The 22,867-nt window shown below is 36.5% G+C and overlaps 1 protein-coding gene across 6 annotated transcripts in view; it reads right to left on the bottom strand.

Moving 5' to 3' along the window:
* PKN2 (protein kinase N2) overlaps positions 1–22,867 on the bottom strand; it is a 206,798-nt gene that overhangs the window by 74,837 nt on the left and 109,094 nt on the right. For all 6 annotated transcript variants that reach the window (XR_010321433.1, XR_010321434.1, XM_010591133.3 and 3 more), the window contains 2 exons: positions 4,673–4,858; positions 3,533–3,642 (listed from right to left, as the gene is read on the bottom strand). Coding sequence is in view for 4 of the 6 variants with exons in the window: in XM_010591133.3 (XP_010589435.2) it covers positions 3,533–3,642; positions 4,673–4,858 (296 nt within the window). In the remaining 2 variants the exon portion in view is untranslated. The remainder of the gene's footprint in view (positions 1–3,532; positions 3,643–4,672; positions 4,859–22,867) is intronic.

Below are 22,867 nucleotides of genomic sequence, written 5' to 3'. Positions count from 1 at the left end.
CATTTGATAATGGATGGTGGAGATGGTACACAGTATGATTAATGTAATTAATGTCCCTAAATTATATATACTTTAAACAAAACAAAACAAAACAAAACAAAACCCAGGGCCGTTGAGAGTCAAGTCTGACTCATAGCGACCCTAAAGGACAGAGTAGAACTAACTGCCCCACAGAGTTTCCAAGGAGTGCCTGGCGGATTCGAATTGCCATCCTTTTGGTTAGCAGCCATAGCACTTAACCACTACGCCACCAGAGTTTCCAAAATTATACACTTAAGAATGGCTTAAATGGCAAATATTTTCTTTTGTATATTTTACCACAAAAAAAATTGTTTTAAAAAATGGGTAGGAACTGAAAGAAACATTTTATTGTCGTAAATATTTATATGTATTTATACAGTTTAGAAAGAAGACTCAAAAATAACAAGACATGTAGATTACGTCTATGTAGGCTAACAACCCCAACTGTATTTCTCTCCAGTGGACTTATATTGGTCTAAATACTTAGTTGGAAACCCTCGTGGTGTGGTGGTTGAGAGCTACGGCTGCTAATCAAAAAGTTGGCAGGCGTTCCTTGGGAAGTCTATGGGGCAGTTCTACCTTGTCCTATAGGGCTGCTATGGGCTGGAATCAACTTGAGGGCAATGGGTTTTGGTTTAGACACTTAAACAGATAATTTAGAGTATGTGACAAGTATTAGTTCTACTCCTACTGTGAAGGAAAAAAATCTCAAGAGCTGAAAAAATCTCTTAGACGTGTAAGCTTTTGTTCATACAAGAATTGCCTTCAACTCTTACAAGTCGCTCACTGAACTTTATTGTTGGAAAATGAATGTAGACTTTTATGGACAGTTTCAGACACAATGGCAAAGAGCATGCAACTAATCAGATATATACTAAAAGGCCAATGAAATATAATTTCCTTGAGGGAATCTTGAGAGACCTTGTTTATGTTGTTCCATGCTAATCTACCACCTGGAAGAGCCTGGAACACAGTAGATACCGACAAATTATTTGTTGATTAAATGATTTAATGAACAAATGAATGATCCTAAACCAGGGAATGAATGAGAGGACAAAAATAGTGTTCTATGAAGATCAGTACATTACTTTCGTAAAAACAGCCAACACTAATTAAATTCCTAATGCTCTTCTAAGATTTTTACATGGATTTAATCCTCATTTCAGTGAGGCAGATAGTATTAAATATAAGGAAACTGGTATACAGAAAAGGTTAAGCATTTTGCTGAAGTATGTACAACATTTCAGTAGCAGAGCCAGTATTTGAAAAGTAATGATGAGGGGTTGAACTAGAGTGCTGGCTGTAAAGACAGAAAAAGATAAACTAAAAAGAAATTAAAAGTAGAGTCTAAACCAACGATTGCCAAAATATTTTCACAAATCATATCATCATAAAGCATTATAAATCTGCTTTCACTAATACATATAATTTTTAAAATGACATAGGTACCATCAGTCTGTATACTAAATGATGGAAGAACTTAAAATTTTATATGGTTAAGTTTTAATTTTCTTTTCCCACCCCCAAATGGATAGAGTATAAATTTTTAAAATAACAAAGGTTATGGTCATGGATTTAAAACTACTGTGGACCAAGTTAATCTTTGCTAGGTTCTACCACCACAGACTGCACTCTGGGCAGTCACTGACGAAAACCACAGGAACAAACAAAAGACTGGTTGACTAAGCGTGATAGTTCATTTGAGACTGTTGTTGCTGTCATTAGGTGCTGTCCAGTCAGTTCTGATTCATAGGGACTCTATGTACAACAGAACGAAACACTTCCCAGTCCTGTGCCATACTCACAATTGTTGTTATGCTTGAGCCCATTGTTGCAGCCACTGTGTCAATTCATCCTGTTGAGGATCTTCCACTTTTTCTCTGACCCTCTACTTTACCAAGCATGACATCTTCTAGGGACTGATCCCTCCTGATAACATGTCCAAAGTATGTGAGATGTAGTCTCGCCATCCTTGCTTCTAAGAAACATCCTGGCTGTACTTCTTCCAAGACAGATTTGTTCATTCTTTTGGCAGTCCATGGTATATTCAATACTCTTCACCAACACTATAATTCAAAGGCGTCAATTTTTCTTCTAACCTCCTTATTCATTGTCCAGCTTTCCCATGCATATGAAGTTACTGAAAACACCATGGCTTGGTTCAGGCACACCTTAGTCTTCAAGGTGACATGTTTGCTTTTTAACACTTTAAAGAGGTCTTTTGCAGCATATCTGACCAATGCAAGGTGTTTTTTTTTTTTTTTTTTTCTAACTGTGGGGGAAGAGTTTTTCTAGACAGTTAAAAAAAATTTACTTATTCTAATGGAATTTGTATATATTGCTTATGAATACAAACATACTCCTTTGATTTGCTTGTTTTGAAATTTTTATATTATGGGTGATGAAAGTTAAAAAATATAATCTTAAGCTATTTCTAATATAGTTATATGCAGTTACAATTATGTCACCTCATAAAAGAAATTTCTTGATGTTTAATGAAGATCTTAAATCTCTCCAGATTTTTTTTTATTCTAAATGAAAGCAGGTGTTGAATATTGTCACATCCAGATATGCTGAAATTACTAAAATATTAAATAAGCTACCAGAGTTTGAAGTAGTAGCCAGATGTTTTCAGTTTCAAAATATCACGGCTTGGGTCAGGCGCACCTTAGTTCTCAAAGTGACATCTGTGTTTTTCAACACTTCCAAGAGGTCTTTTGCAGGAGATATGCCAATGCAACACGTTGTTTGATTTCTTGACTGTTGCCTCCATGGGTGTTGACTGTGGATCCAGGTAAAATGAAATCCTTGACAACTTCAATCTTTTCTCCATTTATCACGATGCTGCTTATTGGTCCAGTTGTGAGGAATTTAGTTTCTCTGTGTTGATGTGTAATCCATATTGAAGGGTATAGTCTTTGATCTTTATCAGTAAGTGCTTCACGTCCTCTTCCTTTCTGGCAAGGAGAGCTGTGTCATCTGCATATCACAGGTTGTTAAGGAGTCTTCCTCCAATCCTAATGCCCAGTTCTTCTTCATGTAGTTCAGCTTCTCCAATTATTTGATCAGCATACAGATTGAGTAAGTACAGTGAAAGGATACAACCCTGACGCATACCCTTCCTGATTTTAAACCATGCAGTATCTTCCTGTTTTGTTTGAGACTATAACCTACAAATGGTGAGTCACAAAAGTCACCCTAGTTGTTAGATAATGCATCACTAAAGTAAACAATTATATTCCAGTATTAGATTTCACCTGGTTACCAACCTTTCAGATTAATATAAACTGCACATCTTTAGAACACTGTAGAAATAAAAACTACTGCTGTAAACTGAAATTCACTTGTATTTTAAAGTAGATTTATGCAGATGAGAAACGTCAAAGATACATAAATTCTTCTTTTATTCTGTTAAGAGTAAAACTTCTTACTGAAAATTTCTAAAAAAGAAAACTTACTGAAAACTAATTATAAAAAAATGACAATTCAAATAAAAAGTTTCTCATCTTACCCTGTCTAGTTCCAGTGTAAACTTCTGGTCCCATGACTGATTTGAAATGGGTTTCCAGCTAGTTTGACCAACCACAGTATTATCAAGCTTCAAAAAAGCACAGATGTCATCTGTAATTAAAATTTATAAGGTTGCTTAAAAACTTTAAAACCTTTAAAATAAAAGTACTTCTGTTTAATAGCAACAAAAGTCTTATGAACCTCTGAAAATAAAGAAGCTTTTGAATATTAAACAGCTAGGTTTATATATACATACACTCCATAAGACCATCCTGAATTGTCACTTGTGTTTGATAAAAACACAAATAGTAACTGCTATCTACTTTGTTTATATTAGAATGTGACTGAAAAGACAGTAGCTGATAGCAGTTGTTTGTGGTACTGTGTGTGTCAGTATCATTTATACTGTTTTCTTCCCTTCTACAGTTCTATTTCTAGAGGTTGTTGCCTTAATTCTTTCACATTTTTCCCAAAGCATCTGTCTATACACAGGAAAGCACAGACATACTCACTTTTGTAGTCTATACAGGCTGAACTGTGTCACATGCCTTTCCCCCAAGTTACAGATTTATATCATAATCTATAATTATATTTTAGTATGTTCTCAAAGTACTTTGTGACCCTTTTGGATTTTATGCAAATGCTCACATAGCCTGCTTCCCCTCCTCCCTTCCCATTTAAGGTACTACTGGGATACTAGGTTGGTATCCCAGTAAACATGTTTGGTCTAGTGGTTAGTATTAGCTATTATCAAAATTTCAATGTTAACTTGGAAGCATCACAAAACCGTTCAAAGAATCAAGTATTTCTGTAAGAAGTACACATCTCATAGCCTCTGTAAACCTTTCATTTTGCAGAAAGATTGATGCTCAATACTTCATTCTTCCATAAGAATTAATGCTATATGCCATTTAATCTTCTAAAATACTTTCAATAAAGTAAATTTTGTTGCTTTTTTTGTTTTCCTGTCATTCCAGATTTTAGTATTTTAAAGTTAAATTTTGGAAATCATAATTTTAAAGTTTTTGTCTAACTTTCACTCTTCCCATTCTTCTGTTCCTACTGCTAAGTCCTTTATATAGGCCCTCTTTTTTTTTTTTTTTAATGTGTTATATAATTAAAAAAAATGTAGTTACTGAACTGGACAAGTCATCAGTTTTTAGGAGATTTCGGCTACTTCCACTTTTACTTTTACTTGTTCTGCTCATGAACGAGGATCTGGTTTCACTTGGACTCCAGCCAGGTAGTGCAACTGATGCAGCTTTTGATCGTCCAGGGACATTCTCTAGGATATCTTGGCATCCCATAAGACGAACTTCCAAAGTACCTGTTAGCATAAACAAATATCAAATAAGAATGTCAATTTTTAATACACAGAATTATGTCCCTGTTAACCTATTCTTAAGGAAAAAAAAAAAATCTGCTAACAAAAAACTATTCTCCTAGACAAGCTGTAAGGTAGCTATCACTTTTCCTGTTATAATGAGAAAAACCCATTCAAAACTCCTAATTAAGGCAACTATAATTTTTTTTTTTATCTTTTATATATTTATCTTTTATGTTATGGAAAAGAATAGTACCTTTCAAGAGCTGTCGGTAGGGCATAAAACAAGTTATAGAAACTTCTTGTGTATCTAAATACTTGTATCTAATAATTACATGAAAGAATTACAGAATCATGTGGCTAGAACATGCGATAGGTAAAGATTAAAGCAAAAATAATATGCAATTGGCAATAAACCTAAGAAATTAGAAACAAGGAAATCTGTGAATATTAGTTGTATTTAGTAGTTATATACTTAACACAGAAAAAGACTTAATAGTTTTTTTTTGCACAAGGAAACTTGTGTTCTTTTACTATATGAGATGTAAAATGACATTATCTTTTCATTCTAATAGTTTACTTAGTCAAATGAATTAACCCAGCCCCCAGTGCCGTCGAGTCGTTAATTACGAGTTGTAAATACCTAAGCACAAAAGAACTGCAATTCCCTTAGGTACACAAGTACTAAAGATGTTCACAGGAAAATGAGAAACTGAGTTAGGCTGCCTGGAGATACAGTTTTGTCATCATTTGGGCTAGACCTGATGTACCATAAAAAACAGTGGTGCTTCAGTATTAAAAAAAAAAAAAAAGAGTGCACATAGCATAATACTTTTGTAAGAACGTTTCCTGGTAAGGGCTGTCACGTCAAATTTAAATTATTAAAACTTAATTTTATTTCAAATTTTAAAATTATTTAAAAGTAACTGAAGGACTTCCATTCTAAACAAGAATCAGTAAAAATGACTCCATGTACTCTCCCAACTGAAGCTACTAAAAAATCAGACAAATTATATGAAAAACCAGTTTTAAAGATATTGGATGGATATCAGGTGATAAAGGACAGTGAAACTTGAGAGATGGGGAAAAAATGAGATGAGCCCTAAGACTGCCCCAGCTTACTATCTTGAGTTTCCAGGACACACTGCAGTGCAGAGAGGGGAAGCACCGTTTCCTTGAGGTGTTCTCAGTTTCAAAAGGACACCTGAATTCCTCATCATGTGCTCCACTCCATTGTCAAGCTTGCAGTGGCTGTTTAAATCCTTCCCATGATTCAAATCTCTCTAACTTCCCCTTCTGCTACCAGCCAGAGAAAATGCCCTGCTTTTAAAAAAACTTGTATGATTAGATTTGGCCCATCCAGATAATTGTCCTTTGGATTAACTCAAAGTCTACTGATTAGTAACTCTAATCACATCCACAAAATCCGTTTTGCCAAATAACAATGTAATTATGAGAGTGGTGTCCTATTATATTTACAGAGCAAGGAATTAGACAAGAATGGGGTCTCCAGGGATCAATCTCAGAGCATAACAACTGGCAAGCAAAGAAGAAAATTCAACCCATAATAAGGAAAAAAAAAATCAATGTAACACCAATCTAGAACTGACATAAATGTTAGGGTTGGGAGACAAGAATATTAAAATGGTTATTATAACTGTAATCCACCTGTTCAAAAAGTTGAGGCATGGAAGATACAAAAAGGACCTAAACCAAATGTCTAGAGATGAAAACTACAGTGTCTGAGATTTAAAACAAATAAACTTCAAAAAACACTGGACACAACTGGCGGCAGATTTAAAAACAACCAAACCAAACCAGTTGCCATCAAGTAGATTCAGACTCATAGTAATTGTATAGGACAGAGTAGAGCTGCCCCTCCAGGTTTCCAAGGATGTAAATCTTTATGAAAATAGATTAACAACCACACCTTTCTGTTAGCAGTCGAGCACTTAACCACTCTGCCACCAAGACTCCAGTGGTAGATTAAAAAAAAAAAAAACAAAACCCGTTGCCGTCGAGTTGATTCCAACTCACTGTAACCCTATAGGACAGAGTAGAACTGCCCCATAGGGTTTCCAAGGAGTGCATGGTGGATTTGAACTGCTGATTTTTTTGGTTAGCGGCCATAGCTCTGAATCACTATGCCACCAGGGTTTCCAGTGGCAGGTTAGACACTGCAAAATAAGAAGTTAACGAACTTGAAGACAGCAATAGAAACAACCAAAAACTGGAGTAAAAAAAGGAAAAATGTGGGGGAGGGGGGAGGGGAGAGGACAGTGCATATGTGAACTGTGAGCTTAACTTCAGGTTGTCTAACACATGTATAGCTGAAGTCCTGACGAAGAGCAGAGCAAATAAGGAAAACATATTTGGAAAAAAAAAAGGGCAAAAATTGTCCAAATATGATGATCAAACTCATATATCCAAGAAGTTCAATGAACACTAGGCAGAAGAAACATAAGTGAACATATACTAAAACACATTATAATCATATTTCTCAAATTCAGTGGTGAAGAGAAAATCTTAAAAGCAACCAGAGGAAAAAAAGGTGTTGCACACAGAAACAGCATATTTCTCACTGGAAACAATGCAAGCGATAAGACAAAGAAGCGACAACTTTGAAGTACTGGGGGTAGGGGTACAAAACACAAATAAATTGTGAACCTAGAATTCTAAACCCACTGAAAATATCTTTCAAAAATGAAGGCAATTCAGACATAAAAATGAGAAAATTTATCCTCAGCAGACCCACAATACAAGAAATGTTAAATAAGGTCAAGATAGGAGGAAAAAAAAAAAGGATACCAGATGAAAATAAAATCTTAGAAAGGAATGAAGAGCACCAGAAATAATAATTACTACCTGTGTAAATATGTAAGAACTTTTTCTTAGTACTTAAATCTCTTTCAAAGAGAACGGACTGTCCAAACAAAAGCAGTTATCAATTAATTGTGGAGTTTATAACATACGTATAAATGTATGTCAACAATAATAGCCAAGAGAAGAGAAATAAAATTTTACTATTATAAGGTTTTTATACTATATGTGAAGTAGTACAACATCACTTGAAGGTGGGCCAAGGTAGGCTGAATATGTGTATTAGAAAGCCAAAAAGAACTACTATAATGATGAAACAGAGTTACAGGTAATATGACAACAAAAGAGATAAAATGGAATCATAAAAAATACTTTAAGTATAAAGAGCTTTTGACATAGTTTCCATTGATCCTCACTCCCTGGTATTGTGTAATCCCCCCTCCCTTTGATTGTAGACTAGACCTAGGGACTTACATCTAACATAAATAATACAGCAAAAGTGCTGGAATATCACTTTGTGATTAGGTTACAAAAACTGACTTCCACCTTGCTAGCACTCTCCCTCTTACTCTTCTCACCTGCTTGCTCTAATGAAACAGGGAGAGTTCCACATAGCAATGAATTCAGGCCAGTTTCTAACCAACTGCCAGTTTAGAACTGAGCTCCTCAGTCAAAGAGCCCCCGGGAATTAAATCCTAACTGATCTTGGAAGTGGATCCTTCCCCAGTCAAACCTTCAGACTGGACTGTAGCTCTGGCTAACATCTTGATCGCAACTTTGTGGAAAACACTGAAGCAGAGGAGCCAGGTAACCGGTGTCAGATACCTGACCCACATAAACTGTGAGATGATGTGTGTTGTTTTATGGTATTGAGTTTTAAGGTAATTGATAGAAAGTAATAGATAACTAACATGTTGTTGTTGGAAGCCGATGAGTTGGTTCTGAATCATAGCGACCCCATGCACAACAGGACGAAACACTGCCCAGTCCTGAGCCATCCTTACAATTGTTATGCTTGAGCTCACTGTTGCAGCCACTGTGGCAATCCACCTTGTTGAGGGTCTTCCTCTTTTCCACTGACCCTGCACTTTGCCAAGCATGATGTCCTTCTCCAGTAACTGATCTCTACTGACAATGCAGTCTCGCCATCCTTGCTTCTAAGAAGCATTCTGGTTGTACTTCTTCCAAGACAGATTTGCTTATTCTTTTGGCAGTCCATGGTACATTCAATATTCCTCGCCAACACCACAATTCAAAGACGTCAATTCTTTGGTCTTCTTTATTCATCATCCAGCTTTCACATGCATATGATGCAACTGAAAATACCGTGGCTTGGGTCAGGCAAACCTTAGTCTTCAACGTGACATGTTTGCTTTTCAAAACTTTAAAGAGGTCCCTTGCAGCAGATTTGCCCAATGCAATGCGTCTTTTGATTTCTTGACTGCTGCTTCCATGGCTGTTGATTGTGGATCCAAGTAAAATGAAATCCTTGACAACTTCAATCTTTTCTCCGTTTATCATTCTGTTGCTCATTGGTCTAGTTGTGAGGGTTTTTGTTTTCTTTATGTTGAGGTGCAATCCATACTGAAGGCTGTGGTCTTTGATCTTCATTAATAAGTGTTTCAAGTCTTTTTCACTTTCAGCAATCAGGGTTGTGTCAGCTGCATAATGCAGGTTGTTAATGAGTCTTCCTTCAATCCTGATGCCCCGTTTTTCTTCATATAGTCCAGTTTCTTGGATTATTTGCTCAGCATAAAGATTGAATACGTGGTGAAAGGATACAACCCTGATGCACACCTTTCCTGACTTTAAACCACTCAGTATCCCCTTGTTCTGTCTGAACAACTGCCCCTTGATCTATGTAAAGGTTCCTCATGAGCACAATTAAGTGTTCTGGAATTCCCATTCTTTGTGATGCTATCCGTAATTTGTTATGATCCACACAGTCAAATGCCTCTGCACAGTCAATGAAACACAGGTAAACATCCTTCTGGTATTCTCTGCACTCAGCCAGAATCCATCTGACATCAGCAATGATATCTCTGGTTCCATGTCCACTTCTGAAACTGGCTTGAATTTCTGGCAGTTCCCTGTAGATATACTGTTGCAGCCGTTTTTGAACGATCTTCAGCAAAATTTTGCTTGCATGTGATATTAATGACATTGTTCGATAATTTCCGGGTTTCGTTGGATAACTTTTCTTGGGAATAGGCATAAATATGGATCTCTTCCAGTCAGTTGTCTTCCATATTTCTTGGCATAGATGAGTGAGCACCTCCAGCGCTGCATCCATTTTTTGAAATATCTCAATTGATATTCCGTCAATTCCTGGAGCCTTGTTTTTCGCCAACGCCTTCAGAGCAGCTTGGACCTCTTCCCTCAGTACCATCAGTTCCTGATCATATGCCACCTCTTGAAATGGTTGAATATCGACTAATTCTTTTTGGTATAATGACTGTGTATTCCTTCCGTCTTCTTTTGATGTTTCCTGTGCCATTTAATATTTTCCCCATAGAATCTTTCATTATTGCAACTCGAGGCTTGAATTTTTTCTTCAGTTCTTTCAGCTTGAGAAATGCCGAGTGTGCTCTTCCTTTTTGGTTTTCTAACTCCAGCTCTTTGCACATGTCATTATGATACTCTGTCTTCCCAAGCCAACCTTTGAGATCTTCTATTCAGCTCTTTTACTTCCTCATTTCTTCCCTTTACTTTAGCAGCTCGACAGTCATGAGCAAGTATCAGAGTCTCCTCTGACATCCATCTTGGTCTTTTCTTTCTTTCCTGTCTTTTCTATGACCTCTCGCTTTCTTCATGTATGATGTACTTGATGTCATTCCACAATTTGCCTGGTCTTGCGGTCACTAATGTTCAATGCATCAAATCTATTCTTGAGATGGTCTCTAAATTCAGGTGGGATATACTTATGGTCGTATTTTGGCTCTCGTGGACCTGCTCTGATTTTTTTCAGTTTCAGCTTGAACTTGCATATGAGCAATTGATGGTCTGTTCCAGTCGGCCCCTGGCCCTGCTTTGATGATACTGAGCTTTTCCATGGTCTCTTTTCACAGAGGTAGTCAATTTGATTCCTGTGTTTTCCATCTGGTGAGGTCCATGTGTACAACTGCTGTTTATGTTGGTGAAAGAAGGTATTTGCAATGAAGAAGTTGTGGGTGTTGCAAAATTCTATTATTCCATCCCTGGGACTGTTTCTATCACCAAGACCGTATTTTCCAACTACCAATCCTTCTTTGTTTCCAACTTTTGCATTCCAATCACCAGTAATTATCAAGGCATCCTGATGGCATGTTTGATCAATTTCAGACCACAGCAGCTGATAAAAATCTTCTATTTCTTCATCTTTGTCCTTAGTGGTTGGTGTCTTCCTTGTAGGTGTATGGATATCATCCTATCACTGACAGCGTTGTACTTCAGGACAGATCTTGAAATGTTCTTTTTGATGATGAATACAACACCATTCCTCATCAAGTTGTCATTCCCGGCTTAGTAGACTATATGATTGTCCAATTCAAAATGGCCAATACCAGTCCATTTCAGTTCACTAATGCCTAGAATATTGATGTTTACGCATTCCACTTCATTTTTTTTTTTTTTTATGATTTCCAATTTTCCTAGATGCATACTTTGTACATTCTAGTTTCCAATTATTAATGGATGTTTGCAGCTGTTTCTTCTCATTTTGAGTCGTGCCACATCAGGAAACGAAGGTCCCAAAATCTTTACTCCATCCATGTCATTAAGGTCAACTCTACTTTGAGGAGGCAGCTCTTCCCTAGTCATCTTTTGAGTGCCTTCCAACCTGGGGGGCTCATCTTCCAGCACTATATCAGACAGTGTTCTATGGCTATTTGTAAGGTTTTCACTGGCTAATTCCTTTCAGAAGTAGGCTGCTGGGTCCTTCTTCGTAGTCTGTCTTAGTCTGGAAGCTCAGCTGAAACCTGTTCCTGATGGGTGACCCTGCTGGTATCTGAATACTGGTGGTATAGCTTCCAGCATCACAGCAACATGCAAGCCCCCACAGTACGACAAACTGACAGATACTTGGGGGAACTAACATAATACTCAATGCAAAAAGAAGGCAGAAAAAGAAGGAATTAAAGAACAGATGGGTCAAATAGACAGAAATAAGCTAAAAGAAATAGAAACAATGTATCATCCTAACACTAATCAAAAAAGACTGAGCGGTTATGTTAATAACCAACAAAAATTTCAGAGTAAAGAATACTACCAAGGAAAAAGTCATTTCATAATGATAAAGGGGTAATTCATCAAGAGGACATAATAAACCTAAATGTTTATGCAACTAACAGAGCTTCAAAGTACATAAAGCAAAAATTGACAGAACTTCAATGAGAAATGGCATAACTATATTTGGAGATTTCAATTGCAATTTCAAGCACTGCTGAGACAGTACAGAAGATCTAAATAAATGAAAAGATCTACAATGTTCACAGCGTGGAAGAGTCAATATTGTTAGGACATCCTTTTCCCAAAAAGACGAACAGATTCAACATGATCCCAATGAAAACCCAGTAGGCTTTTTTTTTTTTTTTTTAATGCAGTGACAAGCTACACATGCACACAGAAATGGTTATGGAAATATGAAGGACCAGAGTAGCCAAACAGAGTTTTTTAGGACTAACACTCGCAGATTACAAGATTTATCATAAAACTATTGATTATCAAGTCACTGTGCTACTGGTATCAAGATAAGCAAATAAATTAGTGGAAGAGAATAGAGTCCAGAAAGAAAACTGGACTCTTAGCAGACTAGTTTTCAACAAAAATATAAAGGCAATTCAATGGAAAAAGGCCAGTCTTTTCAATAAACATTGCTGGACAACTGGATGGATATCCATGAGAAAAATGAGTTTTGATTCATACCTCAAACCATATAAAATTTTTAAACTCAAAATGCATCAGAGACTTAAATGTAAAACACAAAACTATAAAGCTTCTAGAATAAAATGCAGGGGGAAATCTTTGTGAGCTGAGCTTAGGCAATGACTTCTTAGATACAACACTCAAAGCATACTTTGTAAAACAAAATAATTGATAGATTAGACTACATCAAAAAAAAAAAAAAACTTATCTTCAAAGACACTATTTAAAAAAAATAAAAAGAGAAGCCAGAGACCGAGAGAAAATTTTTAAAAATCTTTTATCTGATAAAGGACTTACATCTAGAATATATTAAAAATTCCCCAAACTCAATAATAAGAAAATAGCCTGATACAAAATGAGCAGAAGATCTGAACATATACTTCACCAGAGAAGATACATGGATTGCAAATGAGTACATAAAAAGATGCTGAATATCAACAGTTTTTAGGTAAATGCAAAGTAAACCCACAATAAGACAGCACTACATACAGAGTTTCTAAAATTAAAGACTGATTATGCCAAATGTTGGTTAAGATGTGAAGCAACTGAAACTCTGATACACTGGTGGCAGAAATGTAAAATGGTACAATCACTTTGGAAAACAGTGCGGCAGTTTCTTAGTTATACATACACTTACCGTATGATCCAGTCATACCACTCCTAGGTATTTACCTAAGTGAATTTAAATCATGTTCACAAAAAACCTGTATGTGAATGTTCATAGCAGCTTTATTTGAAATGGCTAAAAATGGAAACACCAACATGGGCATCACAGGTGAATGGATAAACAAATTGTAGTATATCCGCATAATGTAATACTAAACAAGTAAACCAGCTGCCATTGAGTTGATTCTGATTCATGATGACCAAATGCGTGTCAGAGTAGAACTGTGCTCTACAGGGTTTCGTTGGCTGATCTTGTGGAAGCAGGCCACCAGGCCTTGTTTCCAAGGCTCCTCTGGGTTGACCTGAACCCCCAGACCTTTTGGTTAATGGTCAAGAGTGTTACTCATTGCCCCCCAAAACACAACAGTATGTACTGTATGATTCCATGGATATAAAATTCTCCAAAATGCAAAGTATTATCTAGTGACAGAAAGAAGTCAGTAATTGCCTGGGGACAGCTGAGCCAGGGAAGAGAGATGGGAAATGGTAGAAAGAAAGAGGCGCTATAAAAAGGCACACAATGATATTTTTGGACATAACGCATAGATTCATTATCTTGCTTGCGGTGATAGTTTCACAGCTTTAAACATGACAAAATATATCAAATTGTACACTTTAAAATGTGTAGTTAATTGTATGTTAATGATACTTTAATAAAACTGTTGAAAAATCTGAATTTTAATTATGGTGGCACAAATGTATATATTTACTAAAACTCATAGAACTATATTTTACAATGGGTGAATTGTAAGGTACGTAAATTATACCTCAATAAAGCTGTTAAAGGTAGAGGAAAAAAAGTCTCACTCTTATGTTCTATTAGGTTATAAAAACTTTACCTCACTGTAAAGTGGTAAGACAAATTAAGTATATCTTTTTTTTTTTTAACTAAGTTAAACAAAAAAAACTTGTTGTGTTTGTGTGGTTTAATTGTTTTATTATTTTTTGTTACACTGCCAAACTTAGCTCATTTCTACTATAAATGCTCAGATCTAAAAGTCATCATGGGGAAACTGAAAACATCTGGCTACTATTTCAAACCCTGGTAGCTTATTAAATATTTTAGTAATTTCAATGTATCTGGATATGACAATATTCAACACCTGCTTTCATTTGGAAAAAAAATCTGGAGGGATTTAAAATCTTTATTAAACATCTAGAAGTTTCTTACTTTTATAAGGTGACACAACTGCAACTGCACATAATATAACCATATGAGAAATAGCTTTAGATTGTATTTTTAACTTTTATCACCCATAATATGAAAATTTTAAAACAAGCAAATCAAAGGAGTAACTGTATTCATAAGCAGTAGCTGCAAATTTCGTTAGAATAAGTAAATAAAAAAAATGATTTTAACTGTCTAGAAAAACTCTTCTCCCACAGTTAAAAAAGAAATGACACACCGCACTGGATAAATCTGCTGCAAAAGATCTCTTTAAAGTGTTAAAAAACAAAGATATCACCTTGAAGACTAAGGTGTGCCTGACCCAAGCCATGGTATTTTTAGTTACCTCATATGCATGCAAAAGCTGGACAATGAATAAGGAAGACTGAGGAAGAACTGACGCCTTTGAGTTGTGGTGCTGGTGAAGAATATTGAATACACTATGGACTGCCAAAAGAACGAATAAATCTGTCTTGGAAGAAGTACAGCCAGAATGCTCCTTAGAAGCAAGGATGGCGAGACCACACATCTCACATACTTTGGACATGTTATCAGGAAGAACCAGTCCTGGAGAAGGACATAAACCAAAAACCAAACCCACTGCCATCGAGTCAATTCTGACTCATAGTGACACTATAGGACAGAGTAGAACGGCCCCATAGAGTTTCCAAGGAATGCCTGGTGGATTCGAACTGCTGACCTCTTGGTTAGCAGCCATAGCACTTAACCGATATGCCACCAGCGTTTCCGGAGAAGGACATAGTACTTGGTAAATAGAGGGTCAGGGAAAAAGAGGAAGGCCCTCAATGAGATGGATTGACACAGTGGCTACAACAATGGGCTCAAGCTAACAATGACTGTGAGGATGGCACAGGACTGGACAGTGTTTTGTTTTATTGTACACAGGATCATGAGTCAGAACTGACTCAACGGCACCTAACAACAACAGGGAAAACTCTTATATCCAATATACTAACTCGGGATTTCATCTTGGCTCAAGAAACATTTTTCACTCTGAGGAAAGTTTATTTAATAAAAACAAGTAAATTTCTCAAAATGTGGAACAAAAAATTCTATTATACTTTATGTCAAAGTAGCAACAGATGTGCAAATTCCATTATTACTATCATACAACCACAAAAGAAACCAAACTATAGATGACACAAACCACAAATAATGGGATGCAGTGAAAAACTCAGGACAGTAAACGTTCCCACAATTTATTCTTGCTAATCTTTCATCATGTCTAATCTGTTATTAGAGCCATGGTGGTGCAGTGGTTAAAAGTGCTCGGCTGCTGAGATGTCCGTGGTTCAAACCCACCATCGACTCCACAGGAGAAAGATGTGGCAGTCAGTTTCCATAAAGATTTACAGTCTTGGAAACCCTACAGGGCAATTCTACTCTTTCCTATAGGGTCACAATAAGTTGAAATTGACTCGACAGCAGTGTGTTGGGTTTTGGTTTTTAATCCTTCATTAACACCAAAACGATTTCTCCTCCTACTTACTATATATTTGGTCTAAGCCCCTGCTGAAGCTTAAGGAATTAAAAAAAATTTTTTTAAATGTCATAAGAATTTTAAAATATTTCCTTTTAGACTGATGATTTACATTACTTTCAATAAAATGAAGAACAGAGAAAGAGTACGGAATAGGTTAAAATCCAGGAGTTGGGGGAAGACGACTGGAAAAGGAAAAAAAAGAAAGAACTTTCCAATCACATCAGCTGAGTCCCCACGATGTAGCTTCTTAACTTTTCTTGAAATATTATGAATTTTCAAATATTTAACAGCTATATTTTAATCAACAAATCATTCAGAACTTCTTGAGCATCAACAATGTACTCACCATTGAGTCATAAGGTAGCAAAGTTTAGACAATAAGCACAAAATAAAGTCCCTCTCTAATCATCAAATAATATTTCTACATACCTGTTGTATGTAGAAAATGTTCTGTGCTAGGGTTACATGCAGGTAGGTGGCCAGGTTTTTGTTCTTCAGAAATCTACGTTTCAGTTTTGATTAAAAAAATAAGTATTCACATACACACATGATAAGAAGTATTAAGGCATTAAATATATTTAATACATCACTACATGAAGTAGGGTGGGAAAAATACTCTGCACTAATCAATTTGATTTTGATAGAAGATTCACAGTAAGAGTTACAAAAGATGCAGCTGGAAAGATAAACAGGTGTCACTGTCTGGAGAGTTTAGACCAGAGGTTCCCAAGCTTTCTCAATTCATATTACCCTAATGTCTCAATAATTTTTTCATGGAGTCCCTCGGCCAAAAGATATACCAAAAAGTTCTATTTATTAAATAGGTAAGTTCAAACATCTCAAGTATTTCTATCCTAACAATTCAATAGCAATTTTAAAACACATAAATTGAAAGGAAAAAAAAAGTAGTATTTTTATGCCATTTTTAAATAACCATGATTACTTCCTACTGGGATACCTGTGCCTACTGGGCACTATATAACGTCTTAAACTTTGGAATCAGACTGGCCACTACTCTCATTTCCTGTTGCATACTGATTTTTATTTGATATTTACTTTTTATCACAACAACCAAGGAAACCCAACTTCATAAATATATGACATCATCAAAAAGAATGTAGCTACATCTAATGTTGAAACTGTTAACTACCTTGAGCTAACACCGTGTATGAAGACTGTTAGATGTGGAGCAATGCTATGTTTCCCTCAAAATATAAATATAAAATATTATAATGATATATCCTGTTGTGCCCCGTGAATTCACTGTGGCATCCCAAGGTACCTTAGATTTAGGAACTCAATTTGGGAACAGCAAGTTTAGACTGATCCTAAAGAGTGGTAATAGTAAACTCAACTGTTAATTTGAATTTTTAAGTTTTAATGTAGAAGTTTACCAGAATATAAGATGATTAATGATGCAGAAAGTTACTAGGACATTATAGTATGCTATGTAATACTGAGGAACACTTTCATAACTTTAAATATTAAATAACTTTATTATTAAGGTGAAGTCCTTATTAATACTAATATTGATAATAAAACTTAAGAATTCTGGAGGTGGGGGTAGTCTATGTAACCAAAATATTCACACAGAACATAAAAGCCTTTCCAGGTGACATCAGAGAAAACTCCAAGGGTGGTCTCACCATAGAAACACTAACAAAAATAGGCGAAAACTGTCAAAATCAACTTTATTAGAACCCTGGAAAATAGTCAAAGTATTACATCAATCAAGGAAATTTGTAATAAAAAAAAAAAAGAAACTGATACCTGGTACGAAAGCTTTGTGGCATTTTAACTTACCCTTGTCCTTCCCTCCCTCACCCTCACTGGCCCAGCAGCAATCTTGAAGATGGTAGCCTGCATTCCCAGTGTAGATTCCTGATGGCCAGAGAGAGCAGAGCAAACCTTGCCCTCAAAGAACTGTCTATTTTGACCTGTCTACAAGCTCCCTAATGGATTAACACAAAAGGCTTGTCTTTACTTTGCCTAACTAGGAAATCTCTCAGGGCAGAGAAACAGCTGTGTGTGTGCGTGTGTGTGCGTGTGTGCGTGTGTATATGTGTATGTGTTTATGTGTGGGTGTGTGGTGGGAGAAGGTGTGTTAGAAGCATTTAAAGGCAAGTGAACAAGCCACTGCAGCTGGAAAAAAGGATCTCTGTTGCGGAAAACAACAGACATGCCAAAAAACCTTGGAGGAAAATCTGGGGAGTGAAATGCTTTGTGAAATAAGGGCACTGAAAAGTTTCCGTATATTCCTGGAAATCAAGAAAGTCACATGCTAGTCCAGGACAGGAATGTTCTTAGAAAAGACCACTAAGCTTTCGCCTCTGGTTGACCTTCAAGCTCTGTGTATGCAGGAAGTGAAGGAGAAGGCAGAGTTGGAAACTGCTGGGCTGAGTGTTGAAGGTACGCCCTAACACACACAAAAGCCTAGCTACAAAGACTCAGTGACTTTTTTGTTTCCAGGAGTTTAAGGATATTATTGTCAAATCACTAGCTGACCACTAAGCTAACAGAGACATTAGTTTCCACACATGACAAAGAATACAGTCCTTACAGAAATAGTTTAAAAAAGTCATTAAACAAAACACAATAACAGCCCATAACAAGCAGCAACAACAAATTGTAAGGAAGGGGTTTCCTGCATGAAAGTCAGGAGTTTACTGCTGAACCACCACTGCCCCCATAACAGTTAAAGAGATTAAATGTGTAATCAAAAGCATCTCAACAAAGAAAATCCAAGGATCAGATGGCTCCACTGGTGAACTGTAACATTTAAAAATGAATCAACACTAATTCTTCTCAAACCTTTCCAAAACACAGAAAAAAAAAAGGAATACTTCTCAACTCATTCTATGAGACCAGCAATACCCTGACACCAAAGCTAGACAGGCATCAAAAGAAAACCAGAGACCACTATCCCTTATAAATATAAAAGCAAAAATGCTCAAAAAAAAAAAGTACCAGCAAATATAGGCCAGCAGCATATAAAAAAATTATATAACATAACCAATTGGGATTTATCCTAGGAATGCAAAGGTGGTTCAACACTAGAAAATCAATGTAATACACAGTAATAGAACAAAGGAAAAGGATCACGTGCTCATCTTAACTGATGCAAAATAAGCATTTGACAAACCCAACACCCCTTCATGATAAAAACACTCAAACTAGGAATAGAAGGGAACTTCTTCACTCTGATAAAGGACATCTTAAAAAACCCACAGCTATCATCTCACTCAATGATAAGAGAATGAAAAATTTCCTCCTAAGATCAGGAATAAGACAAGGATGCCAGCTCTAGGCATTTCTATTCAACACTCTACCAGAAGTTCTTACAGGAGTAATTTGGCAAGAAAAAAAGAACAAGAAAAAACAAAGGCATCCAATTGGAAAGGAAAAAGTGTTTCTATTTGCAGGTGACGAAGTAATCTTATACACAGAAAATCTTAACGAATCCACAAAAAATCCTTAATTGGAGCTAATAAACGAATTCAGCAAAGTTGAAGGATACAAGATCAGCACCCAAAAATCAGCTGAATTCTATATTCTAGCAATAAACAAGGAGCCCTGGTGGCACAGTGGTTAAGCACTTGGTGCTAACCGAAAGTTCAGCGGTTTGAACACACCAGCCGCTCAGTGGGAGAAAGAGTGACGGTCTGCTTCCGTAAAGGTTAACGGTCTTGGAAAACCCAGGGGGGAGTTCTACCCTGTCCTATAGGGTTGGTATGAGTCAAAATCAACTTGCTCACAACAGATTTGGTTTGGTTTCGTTTAGCAATAAATAACCTGAAAAGAAAATTAAGAATACAATTACTTTTACAATTGTATCACAAAGAATAAAATACTTAAGAATAAATTTAGCCAAAGAGGTGTATGGCTTGTACACTTGTTGTTGTTAGGTGCCCTCGAGTTGGTTCAGATTCATAGTGACCCTATGCACAACAGAATGAAACACTGCCTGGTCCTGAGCCATCCTTACAATCGTTGTTATGCTTGAGCTCATTGTTGCAGCCACTGTGTCAATCCACCTCACTGAGGGTCTTCCTCTTTTCTGCAGACCCTGTACTCTGCCAAGCATGATGTCCTTCTCCAGAGACTGAGCCCTGCTGACAACATGTCCAAAGTATGTAAAGACGCAGTCTTGCCATCCTTGCCTCTAAGGAGCATTCTGGCTGTACTTTTTCTAAGACAGATTTGTTCATTCTTTTGGCAGTCCACGGTATATTCAATATTCTTCGCCAATACCACAATTCAAAGGCGTCAATTCTTCAGTCTCCCTTATTCTTGTCCAGCTTTCACATGCATATGATGCGATTGAAAATACCATGGCTTGGGTCAGGCACACCTTAGTCTTCATCTTTGCTCTTTAACACTTTATAGAGGTCCTTTGCAGCAGATTTACCCAATGCAATGAGTCTTTTGATTTCTTGACTGCTGCTTCCACGGCTATTGACTGTGGATCCAAGTAAAATGAAATCCTTGACAACTTCAATCTTTTCTCCGTTTATCATGATGTTGCTCGTTGGTTCAGTTGTGAGGATTTCTGTTTTCTCTGTGTTGAGGTGCAATCCATACTGAAAGCTGTGGTCTTTGATTTTCATTAGTAAGTGCTTCAAGTCCTCTTGACTTTCAGCAAGCAAGGTTGTGTCATCTGCATAACGCGGGTTGTTAATGAGTCTTCCTTCAATCCTGATGCCCCTTTCTTCTTCATATAGTCCAGCTTCTCGGATTAGTTGCTCAGCATACGGACTGAATAGGTATGGTAAAAGAATACAACCTTGATGCACACCTTTCCTGACTTTCAACCAATTAGTATCCCCTTGTTCTGTTCAAATAACTGCCTCCTGATCTATGTAAAGGTTCTTCATGAGCACAATTAAGTGTTCTGGAATTCCCATTTTTCACAATGTTGTACACTTAAAACTACAAAACATTGCTAAAACAAATTAAGGAAGACCTATATAAGTGGAAAGACATCTTGTGTTCATAAATTGCAAGACTTACTATTTTTAAACTGGCAGTACTTCCCAAAATGATACAGATGTGACAAAACCCCTATGAAAAATTCCAGAGGAATATGTATATGCTATTTTTTTTTTTTTTATTGCAAAGGACTCCAAATAGTCCAAACAATTTTCAAAATGAAGAGCACGGCTGGAGAACTTACACTTCCAAAATTCAAAACTTACTTCAAGGCAACAAAAATCAAAACAATGTGGTACTGGCACAAGGATAGGCATATAGATCAATGGTACAGAATTGAGAGTCTAGTAAGAAAGCCACACATCTTGAGTCCATTGGTTTTTGACAAGGGTGGTAAAACTACTCAACGGAAAAAGGATGGTCTCTTCAACAAACAGTGCTGGGACCACTGGACAGCTACGTTCAAAAGAATGAAGATGAATCTTTATTCCACACCATACACAGACATTGACTAAAAATGGATCAAAGACCTAAATATAGGAGCTAAGTCTATAAAACAGGGATAAGTCTTCATGATCTTAGATTCGGCAATAGTTTCTTAGATAGGACATAAAAAGAACAAGTAACAAAAAAGTAAAAAGATTAACTGGGCTTAGTCAAAATTTAAAACTCTTGTGCATCAAATGTCACTATCAAGAGAGTAAAAAAATAAGCACAGAAAAGGAGAAAATATTTGAAAATCATATATCTGATAAGGTAACATATATCCAGAATAAAGAACAGTTAAAACTAAACAATGAAAAGACAAGCAATCCAATTAAAACATGTACAAAGGACTTGAATAGACATTTCTCCAGAGAAATATACAAATGGCCAATAACCAAATGAAAGATGCTCAACATCATTAGTCATTAGTTAAATGCAAATCAAATCCACAATGAGATACTGCTTCACACCCACTGTTGCTGTGTACCCTCAAGTCAATTCCAACTCGTAGTGACTTTATAGGACAGAGATGAACTACCTCATAGAGTTTCCTAGACTGTAATCTTTACAGCAGCAGACTGCCAGGTCTTTTTTCCTGCAGAGCCGTTGATGCATTCGAACTACTGACCTTTCAGTTAGCAGCTAAACCCTTAAACATTGTGCAACCAGAGCTCCTTTTGCATTATTCACTAGGATGGCTATACATTACGGGGTGGGGGGGGGGATAACAAGTGTTGACGAGGATGTGGAGAAACTGAAACCCTCATATTTGCTGTTGAGAATGTAAAATAGTGCAACCACTTGGAGAATAGTTTGGTGATTCTTTGATAGTTAAACATAGGTTACCATCCCAAAGAACAGAAAACAGGTGTTCAAAGAAAAACTTGTATACAAATGCCCATAACAGCATTATTCACAATAGCCAAAAGGTAAAAACAACCCAAATGTCCTATAAGTAATGACAGGATAAATAAAATATGGCGTATATGCAGACCTAAGGTTACTAGTGGCTATCGGGGTGGGTAGGAGGAAGGGAGATAAGCGGATTCACTGTGTAAAAGACACTGAGCTTCTATTAAGGGTGGTGGTGTAAAAGTTGGAAACAGATAATGGTAATGGCTGCACAACATAATAAATACAATTAATGTCACTAAATTGCACAGGTGAAGAATGCTGAAGTAGAAAATGTTTTATTACAAACATACACAAAAAAGGTGTATACCCATACAATGGAATATTAAAAAAAAAAAAAAAAAAACCCATTGTCATCGAGTCGATTCCGACTCATAGCATATTACTCAGCCATTTTTAAAAAGGAATGAAGTACTGAGACATGCTACAATACGGATGAACGTTGAAAGCATTACGCTTAGTAAATGAAGTCAGAAACAAAAGGGCAGATACGATATAATTCCATCATCTAAAACATCTAGAATAGACAAATTCAGAGAGACAGAAAAGCAGATTAGTGGTTGCCAGTGGCCGGGGGTAGGGAGAAACGGGGAATGGCTGCTTAATGGGTACAGGGTTTCCTTTT

The sequence above is a fragment of the Loxodonta africana genome, chromosome 3, assembly GCF_030014295.1.
Source record: "Loxodonta africana isolate mLoxAfr1 chromosome 3, mLoxAfr1.hap2, whole genome shotgun sequence".
Taxonomy (NCBI): domain Eukaryota; kingdom Metazoa; phylum Chordata; class Mammalia; order Proboscidea; family Elephantidae; genus Loxodonta; species Loxodonta africana.
The sequence above is the reverse complement of the archived record's forward strand: the minus strand, read 5'-3'. Positions and strand labels throughout refer to the sequence as shown.